This window comes from Myotis lucifugus, unplaced genomic scaffold, assembly GCF_000147115.1.
Source record: "Myotis lucifugus unplaced genomic scaffold, Myoluc2.0 scaffold_128, whole genome shotgun sequence".
Taxonomy (NCBI): Eukaryota; Metazoa; Chordata; class Mammalia; order Chiroptera; family Vespertilionidae; genus Myotis; species Myotis lucifugus.
Genome location: NW_005871176.1, coordinates 322,608 through 331,861, shown reverse-complemented (window position 1 = coordinate 331,861; position 9,254 = coordinate 322,608). Strand labels below are relative to the sequence as shown.

Sequence of the window (9,254 nt, the reverse complement as noted above, 5' to 3'; positions counted from 1 at the left end):
CAGGGCTTCGCAGGCATGCCCCAGGACAGGGCTGGGGGAGACTGGCCCTCACTGCCCACCTGAACCTCAGAGGTGCCCTGTCCCTGGTCTCCCCAGCCCCAGCCCCCTCCTTCTCTTCCCCCAACCAAACCCAGCCTCCTGCTGAGCCACTCCACTGCCTGCCCCCACAACCCCCCTCCAGGCCTTTGCACACTCCCTTCCCTCCGCCTTCAACATTCAGCTCCAGGCCACTCCGCCATGAAGCCTTCCTGGTTGAGTCTCCTCATTCCTATGGCACTTTGTACCTTCTGGTAACACCCCTTCCCGCCAGGGAGGGCCTGGCAAGTTCTGCCCTTCTAACTGGCAGGGACCAGAGCTGGTTCACCCCCATCCCAGACTTCGGCCACAGCAAGGACCGAGGGTGGAGAACTGTGCTGCACAAATATCTGTAGCCCCAGATTGGGCCGTGGCACCCCCCACTCTCTCCTCCCCTGGGAGGCTGTGTCCCCTTGCTCAGCTCCTTGCTTTCTTTGGGGTTGAAGATTCCAAAAGAAAGGCCGAGGGACGGCCTCCATCCCAGCCCACCCGATGGCTCCCACCACCTGGGAACCTGAGGCAGGATGTGAGAGCAAGAGCAGAGGGAAGCTGGCCTGTTCTCAGTGCCCACAAGGTGGCTGCCAACAAGGAAGTGGACTCAGAACAGAATCTGGGAGACAAACCGAGCCCTGCCTTCCTCTCCTCCCTTCCCACCCGCTCTTGCACCTTCTTTTCCTCTGGCCAGCAACACTCCCACCTTTCCCCGTTTATCCCCTGCTCATTCCTCTGCCATGCCGCCTCCTCCAGGAAGGTCTCCCGGATCTCCGGGGAGGTCTGGTTGTCTCTCTCCTCCAACTAAAAATTTTGGGCTAACCTCCCTACTGACACCATCTCATAAGGACATACGAAGTGGTAATACTGTCATCCCATTTCACAGTTCAAAGTCACTGAGGCACAGAAAAGCTAAGATGCAGAACCAAGATCTGAACCTTAACTGCTGTGCTTCCTCCTGAGCCCTGAGGTCAGGGACCCTGTTGCTGGTCCCCACCACCAGGTGTGGAGCCTGTCACCGAGAAGCAGGTTGAAGAAACGAGAGGCCACCGGGAGGCGAACCGGCAGGTCCCCTCCTGCTTGGCTCCCCCACAGCTGATCCTCTGGCCCTGGAAGGTGGGGCCCAGATCTCCCTCCACTGCTGTTCAGAGCAGCCCAGACCCCAGCATCTTGGGAAGGAGCAACAGAACAGGCCTCGCTGGGAAGCAGGGTTTACTGGGCTGGCTGCAGGCCACAGGACAGTCTGGGTACACCAGGCCACGGCGGTGGCACTCCCCGGGGAGGCGCACAATGAGGTAGGTGAGCGAGGGACAGCTGCACTGCCTTTTCAGGGGTGAGGTCCCCGCTGCAGCCCCTCCATCAAAGCTCCCAGGGCAGCTGCCTCAGGCCCTGGGGGATGAGCTCCCAGTGGGAGGGGCAGGCTGGCCCTTGGGGCCGTCTGGCTCCTGGAAGAGTCAGCCCAGGAGGCGTGGGGGTAGGCAGGTGGGTCAGGAGGACCAGGCCCCCCCGACCCTGGCTTCCTCCACAGCCTCGTCCAGGGTCCTCGGCACTGACTGCCCACACCTCTCTCTTCCTGAGTGGTAGCTGGAGGTCCTGGTCATCGGGGCTTGGCCTGGGTCCTGGTCAGCCGGGGAGGAGGGGCTGGTGCTCTGAGGACGTGGCGGCGTTCCTGTACACCAGGAACTGTATGGAGATCTGGAGGGGTCAACGTCAAGGCCTGACCAAGCACAGACTGGGCTGGGCCTGCCCCTGGGGACCCGTGGCTCCATCCAGAGCACCCTCTTCCCTCCCTCTCAGCCCCACTCTGGCTGGCGGAAGGGCCAGCGATGAGCACCCAGCTTCTGCTCTCAGTGCACCTTCCACTCTGAATGCCCTCCCACTCCTCAACCAACTTCCTCCTCCAGGTCCAGCGCCAGGGTCTTCCTCCCGCAGGCAGTCCTCCCTGACTCCAGCCCCAGGAGCTTGCCTTCCTCCCCCGCTACACCATCCTGGGAGTTTCACCCAGTGGCTGGGGCCATCTGAAGGCACTAAGAGCTTACACTTTGCTTTTGTTGACATTCAGTATTATTTTATATTAGCTCCAGGTGAGGTAAACGTCTCTCACGGCAGCCAGCAGGGACTCGGCAGATGTGCAAACAAGGGCCATGCTTACTTTCTGCCAAATGCGATCCAAACAAGGCCCCGTTCCTGTTCAGCAAACATTTACTGAGCACTCGCTGTGCTGGGCCGCGCAGCCTTCCGGACACCTTGCCTTACGTAATCGCCCCTGATCTCGGAGAGACAGTGACTCACCTCCCCATGCAGATGCAGATACGGAAGCACAGAGAGGTTAAGGGTTTCCCCGTGTCACACAGCCATGGAGGAACAGAGCCAGAACTTGACCCCGTTATTGTGACGAACTCACGTGTCTCCACGTTCCAGCTTGCGCTCCTCAGGCCCGCATGGCCCGATCTCCCCGTTCCTCGGGGCCTTCGCACAAACTGAGCTGGGCACATCCCTCTTGCCTTTGCCGACTAACCTCTCCTTCAGGGCAGTTTAAATGGCACCCGGGAGGCCTCTGCGGAGCCTTTAAACCGGGGCAGCCCCTGGTCACACACTCTTGCAGTTTTTCTCTGGGGCCCTCAGTGTCAATGCAACGAAGTAATGACTTCTAATCAGTGTACCCTGTCTGCCTCCCAGAGCTGGAGCTCCCGGGGGCAAGGCCACCCAGTTCTTGCTCACGACTGGGCCAGTGCCTGGCGGGGTGCATGGCAGACAGCGGGGTGCATCTGGGTGGATGGGTGGATGTGGGAGCCCCGAGCAGGCAGGGGCTGCCGTGCCCACCTCGCCCCGCCTGCCCTGCATGCCCTGAAGGATACGATGGCGTCGAGCAGCAGCACGCCCAGGCTGCCCACGAGCCAGGGCAGGTGGTGCAGCACGTAGCTGCCCTCGCTCTGGCCCTCCTCCGGGTTCTTGAGCAGCACACTCAGCCCGTACAGCGTGTTCCCCAGCATCACCAAGGCAAACAGCGAGTAGGAGATCCCCTGGGTCGACTTCCGCAGGAACTGGAGGTGAGGGGGTTGGGGTCAGAGACCTCAAACAGGGCTCCTGTCACCCTGGGTTGTGCCTGTCCATGTATCCATCTGCCCTGTCACACTGTGCGTGTAGTCAGAATCTGACTTTTCGCTGTGTGCCCACTGTCCGACACCGACAACCCGCTCCAGGGCCCGACGCCTCATCCTCACTCCTGCCACCTCTCCAGGCCCCTGCCCAGGTCCACAGCAGACTATGGCTGCGCTATGCCTGCTGCCATGACGCCCTGCTCTCCAGCCCCACGCTGACTCTCGTTGCCTCTGCCCACCCATCCCTGATTCTCCACCTTCTCTCCTCTCGGGCCTCTAAGCGCAGCCCCTCGCTGTCACCTGACTTCCTACTTGAGAGTCACACCGGTCACACGGATGCCTGGATGGCAGGCATCGTCATGCCCGTTTTCCAGAGGCACAAACCGAGGCTTGGAGAATTGGACTAAGTTGCCCAAGCCAACAGTGAATGTAGACCCAGACCTTCTGCTCTGTGCTACTCCTGAACCCAGAGGCCCGCGCTGCCAGGCCGGCTCTTCGCTTCCACTCGGCCCCACCCCGCTCAAGGCTCACGTTGGTGTGGATCTGAGGCAGCCGGGAGAACAGGTACAGCACGCTGGAGATGGAGCCGATGACAAAACCAATGATCTCCTGCCGAGTGAAGGGCTGAGGAAGCAGGAGGGAGTGCTCAGTGCCTGGCAGGGAGATCCCCAAGCTCCCTCCTAGGGGGCAACCCCCGCCCAGGTGGCCCTGCAGGGAGGGCCCTTGAGGCCAGTCTCCCCCCTCCGCCCTACCACTCCGTACCCACACCTCACCTTATTGCCCGGCTCCACAGACAGGAGCTTCCGGCCCTGGAAGACCTCCCTCGGGGCAGCCACAGAGGCAGTGCTGCTCAGCAGCGGGGTGGCACACACCAGTCCCAGGGTGAACAAGAGCAAGGAGTTGATGGGGGCAGACACTGGACATGAGGCAGGAGGGAAGCCGAAGTTAGATATCTGAGTGGCAGCAAACGGATCGGAGTCGTGGCCTTGCCCCTCGGTGGCTGTGTGACCTTGGGCAAGTGACCTAACCCCTCTGAGCTTTAACTCCTCATCTGTAGAATGGGCGCAATAACACTATCCTTCCCCTGGAGTTGTAAAATTAATACGATGACAGCAGTAGGGTCCAAGGAGAGGGGGGGGGTTATCAAAAGCAGTGCCTCGGGCCACATCTCACAGCCCTCGCTCTGACCTCAGAGGCAGCGATGGCCTGTGAGCCCTGTGCCTGTTTCCCCGGCTCCAAGCCCAGGGCCAGGCACGGAGGAGAAGCTGAAGCCACGTTTGTTGAATAGGAGTTTGAGTGAAGGGAAGCCCTGTGGTCCTGCCGGATGTGCTCATTGCCCTTGGCCCCTATCTTGGCCGATCAGGGCTCGGGCTTTCAGATAAGGCCCGAGGAAGCCTTTGGGAGGGTTATCACCCGGCAATAGGACAGCTGCTTCCTCTCACACTCCCGCTGCCCCTAGCGTGCCCGACACGGAGGGACCACCATACTCACACGGAGAGGGGCGATTCTTAAACTTGTAGTGAAAGTAAAGGGACAGCATCACCAGGTCTGCCAGGACGTAATACACCGCCGTGTAGGTCTGCAAGAGAAGCAGGGGCGCGGGCTCAGTCCCAGGCTCTGGGGACCGCACTCCGACACTGGGCAGCACTCTCACACCCCAGCCGGGTGGCCCTGAGCAAGTCGCGTCACCTCCCTGAGCTCTGGCTGCTCACCTGGAAAGGGGGAGCGCAGTTCCTACCTGGCACAACTAGAGAGCAGGTGGCTAAGTGTTGGACCCGGGCAGATGGAGGGACGGGTGGCTAGTTCCCCTTGTCAGGACAAAGTGGTGGCTCCTGGGCCTCTCCGGGGAAAACGTTCCTCCTCCAGCCCCACCCCCCACCCCCCAGCCCCAGCTCCATCAGGATCAGAGCGCCCCAGAGGTCCAAGGCTCTGGTGATCCTCTGGTTTGATGTGGTCATTTAACAGATGGGGAAACTGAGGCCCAGAGAAGGACAGTGACCAGTCCATTGCCATACTGCGTGGCAGGGCCCAGGGCTGTCTCTGCAGCACGGGGCCCTCATAAGATGGAACAACAGGTCAGGATTCTGGAGCCCGGGCCTCTCCTGTGGGTGCCCCCAACGCCTCTGCCATGCTATCCTAGGCAGCCCACCCTGCCCGGGGCCGGCCCACCTGCAGGGGCAGCTGGTCAGCAAGGAAAGAGCCGATGAGGTTGCAGGAGTCTCCACCAATCCAGCCCAGGAGAAACCACAGGGACAGGGCCTGGTCCATGTTGCCCGTCTTGCAGGCCTTGATGTACTGCCTGTGGCAGAGAAGGAGACGCATGCTCAGGGGCTGAGGGCTGTGACATCGCCTCGGAGGGTCAACCAGGGAACGGCCCCCAGATGAGACCCCCACAGGGTGTGGGGCAGGGGCGGCAGAGGCAAAGGTCACTGGGAGGTCACAGGGTCCTCGTGAGCCTCTTTGCCCATTGGGGGTTTTTACTGGGGAGAATCCCTGCCCACCCAGGGACTCGATGGGATGCGCATCTTCTCAGACAGACCATGGCATTACTCACGCTCCTCCAAGCACCCTGGGGACCTAGAATCTTTCTTCTACGAAGGGGGTAGGGAGTTTGGAAAAAGGATGGTGGTGGTGGCAGCAAGGCCATGGCCCAGGCACGGCCGCTGCCCTATCTCCAGGATGGGCGGCGATAAGATGATGGGCAACCACAACCGCTATCTCCCAGGGGCAGGGCTGTGGCTCCTGCTCTCCAGTACAAACACCGGGGCAGTCAGCACCTTGGCTCTTTCCCAGGGGTCCCTGGGACTGCGACCCTTTCTTTGGACCTCTGGCCAGGTATCAGGCACGGCTCTGAGCCCTTCGTGTGGACAGACTCACTGGGTCCTCACAGTCCCCCACGTCCAGGTGTATTTTGAGGACCCTCCTCACTGCGGGCTGAGGAGGTTGGCAGCTGGGAGTCTGGGAGTAGGATTCACACCCAGACCCCGGGGCTCCCGTCTCGCTCCACCCGGACTGCTTTCTCTTTTGAGCTCTTCGTCTGCAGATGGCTCGCCCACCTCCTTCTCTGTCACTGCTCAGGACATAGTTCCTCTTCAGGGCCTTCCTTGGCCTGAGCTCCCCAGCACCCTTGTAACATGTGGCACCCTGGTGCCTCCTGGACTCAAGCTTCCTGAGGGCGAGGACAGGGCCCAGCACAGGCCTGGCCGAGAAGGCCCTTAATTAAGGTTTATGCCGTGTCCCGTTTAGCTCCTTCAGGATACTGTGACCTGACCTAGCTCCAGGAATTGCAGATCACACCCAGGATAGGCCAGGGCCTAAGAAGGAGCAGGAAGGTGGCTGCCCTTCCCACCGTCACTTGGGGCTCCCCCCAGGCCTTCGACCCCCCTCAGTGGATAATCAGCCAGACCCAGGCAGGGCCAGCGCTACGCCAGGGCCGGAAGGGGAAGCCTCAGCCAGCTCCTCTGATAGTTCTGGGGAAGCTCTGTCCTCACGACAGGGAATCTCTCTCCCTCGGCCTCCATCCGTCACCCAGACCTGTCCACTCTGCCTCCTGAGGGCCTCTCCACTGGGCCCTGACATCACCGCTTGCTGAAGGCCTACTCCCCCCAGCCCTCCCCTGTGACTTCCAGGGTGTCTTCTAAAGGGAAGCCCTGCGAAGACCAGGGCAGTCTCTATTTTATTTTCTTGTGTCATACCTAGTGCAGGACTTCTGTGCTACAAAGGATACCAAGAAAGTGAAAAGACAAACCACAGAATGGGAGAAAATATTTGCAAGTCATAGGAAAGTGGATGGAAGAGGGGTTCTACGTTAAGTAACCTCACAGCGTGATCTGATCATAGTCCTTTAACTGGGCAGGTCATGATGGGTGTCATGCACCAGGCATATGAATTCTTAAGTAAAAAGTTTATCTTTGCCTGAAGCAAGCCGTGTGTGTGTGTGTGTGTGTGTGTGTGTGTACGGTAGGTTAACATACCTTTGAAATAACCACCCTCATCAGAGCACAATCTTGTTAACCACTCCGTATTCCAATCCCTGGGGCTTGCTTTCTCCCACCTTCTTATAGTCTTCCTTACACCCCTCCCCCCTTAATTTCAGATGCTTAAAAAACCCCGCAAAACTGCCATTCTGCAGAGTGTCTGAGATCTTGTTTCCTGGCAATTATCATCAGTTTGGCTCAATAAAATCTTATAAAAATTCTCTACAGGTTTGGACATTCTTATGTCGACATAGACTATATAAAGAACTCTTACAACTCAACAATAAAAAGACAAAAATCCAATGATAAATGGGCAAAGGAGCTGAACAGACCTCTTACCAAAGAAGATCTACAGCTGCCAATAACACATGAAAGCCACTCAACATCACCAGCCACCAGGAAAATACAAATCAAAACTACCACTTCCCACCCACTGGGATGGCTACAATAGATCGGAAATACCAAGTGTGGGTGAGGATTTGGAGAAATTGGAACCTTCGTGCACTGCTGGTGGGATATGAAACGGCGTGAAAGCTTTGGAAGGTAGCCTGGCAGTTCTCAAGGGATTAAACCCAGTCCTGCCACCCTGGCGCTACTCACGGGAAAGTGGACGCTGCGAAGCAGAAAATGGAGATCAAGCCCAGGCCCACACTGGCCTCATCCCAGCCGTCCTGGGCACATTCACCAAACACGTCCCATATCCACTGGGAGCCATTGGGGCAGCTGGAGAAGTTGCCGGAGCCCAGTTTCTTCCAGACCATGCTGCGAGGGCGGGAGGGAGGGTGCTGGTGCGCTGAGGCAGGCGAGGGCTCTACCGGGAGAAAGAGAGGGGGCTTTAGCCTTGGAAGGTTGGGGTGCTGGTCATGGTGCCCCAACCTAAGCCCATCCCAGCTTATCACCTGGCACCGACTGAGCCCCTGGACCACAGGACACAATCAGCCTAAGCCCGTGGTCGGCAAACCGACTAAAATACCACGTGCGGGCGCGCACGTACAGTGCGACTGAAACTTCGTGGCCCATGCACAGAAGTCGGTATTTTGTGGAAGAGCCACACTCAAGGGGCCAAAGAGCCGCATGTGGCTCGCGAGCCGCGGTTTGCCGAGCCGCAGTTTGCCGACCACTGGCTTAAGCAAACCCGAGTCAACCACGTGTGCAGGGAGCGCTGGACCTACAGGCAGGGCAAGTGCCTTCACATCCCACCGTCACCCTCATTAATGCTGCAACTGTGCCTCAGTTCCCTCAGCTGTAAACTGGGGCGATAACAGTGTCTCCCTCATACATTGTGAGGCCCAGTGAGCTCATAAATACAGTGTGGAGAGCTCAGCCCCCCAATATGTCACTTTGGTTGTAACTCTTGAATGTTCAGATTGTTTCCAATCTTCTGTTGTTATAAATTACGCCGTGAGGGTCTGCTGAGACCAGGCCCATGGACTAGGCTTGTTACCGGCATTGGTCTGTGGGCGAAATGAAAGGGGTTTCTGTGGAAAGTAACCTCACAGGGTGATCTGATCAGAAATTCCTAACTGGGCAGGTCACGGTGGGCAGGTACTCAGCCCAGGCATATAACTTCTTTAGTGAAAGGTTTTAAGCCCTGTCCATTGTTCTTGGGTTAAAGCACCACTGAAATGTTGGAAGTAATACCCCTCCAGACATAACCACCCTCAAGAAAGCACATCCTATATCATAAAAGGCTAATATGCAAATCGACTGAACAGCAGAATGACCGGTCACTATGACACACACTGACCACCAGGGGGCAGATGCTCAACACAAGAGCTGCCCCTTGGTGGTCAGTGCGTTCCCACAGGGGGAGCTCCGCTCAGCCAGAAGCCCTGAGCTGGGCGAGCGCAGCAGTGGTGGTGGGAGCCTCTCCTGCCTCCATGGCAGCCCTAAGGCAACCCGAGGTTCTGCCAGACTGTGAGAGGGTGCAGGCCGGGCTGAGGGACCTCCCCCGCTCAGCACACGAATTTTGTGCACTAGGCCTCTAGGAATCCTATAATCTACTATCTCCCCTCCTCAAGTAATCTTCCGTACGTTCCCTCCTTTAATCTCCAATGCATAAAACAAGCTGCCAAACTGTCCTTCTCCAGAGCGTTTGAAGCTCTTGCTC

General features: G+C 58.4%; 1 protein-coding gene across 2 annotated transcripts in view; it reads right to left on the bottom strand.

The window, feature by feature from the left end:
- Positions 1 to 205: 205 nt before the first annotated feature.
- Positions 206 to 9,254, bottom strand: part of PQLC2 (PQ loop repeat containing 2) — a 12,831-nt gene continuing 3,782 nt past the window's right edge. Inside the window, exons 2-8 of one of the 2 annotated variants that reach the window (XM_006093987.3) lie at positions 7,745 to 7,955; positions 5,337 to 5,466; positions 4,659 to 4,746; positions 3,941 to 4,083; positions 3,699 to 3,791; positions 2,925 to 3,110; positions 206 to 1,761 (exon numbers count right to left, since the gene is read on the bottom strand). In XM_006093987.3, coding sequence (XP_006094049.1) covers positions 1,690 to 1,761; positions 2,925 to 3,110; positions 3,699 to 3,791; positions 3,941 to 4,083; positions 4,659 to 4,746; positions 5,337 to 5,466; positions 7,745 to 7,905 — 873 coding nt within the window. In that variant the 5' untranslated portion in view covers positions 7,906 to 7,955 and the 3' untranslated portion in view covers positions 206 to 1,689. Of the gene's footprint in view, positions 1,762 to 2,924; positions 3,111 to 3,698; positions 3,792 to 3,940; positions 4,084 to 4,658; positions 4,747 to 5,336; positions 5,467 to 7,744; positions 7,956 to 9,254 lie in introns of those variants that run through there. The other variant, XM_014460219.2, reaches the window with a different exon arrangement.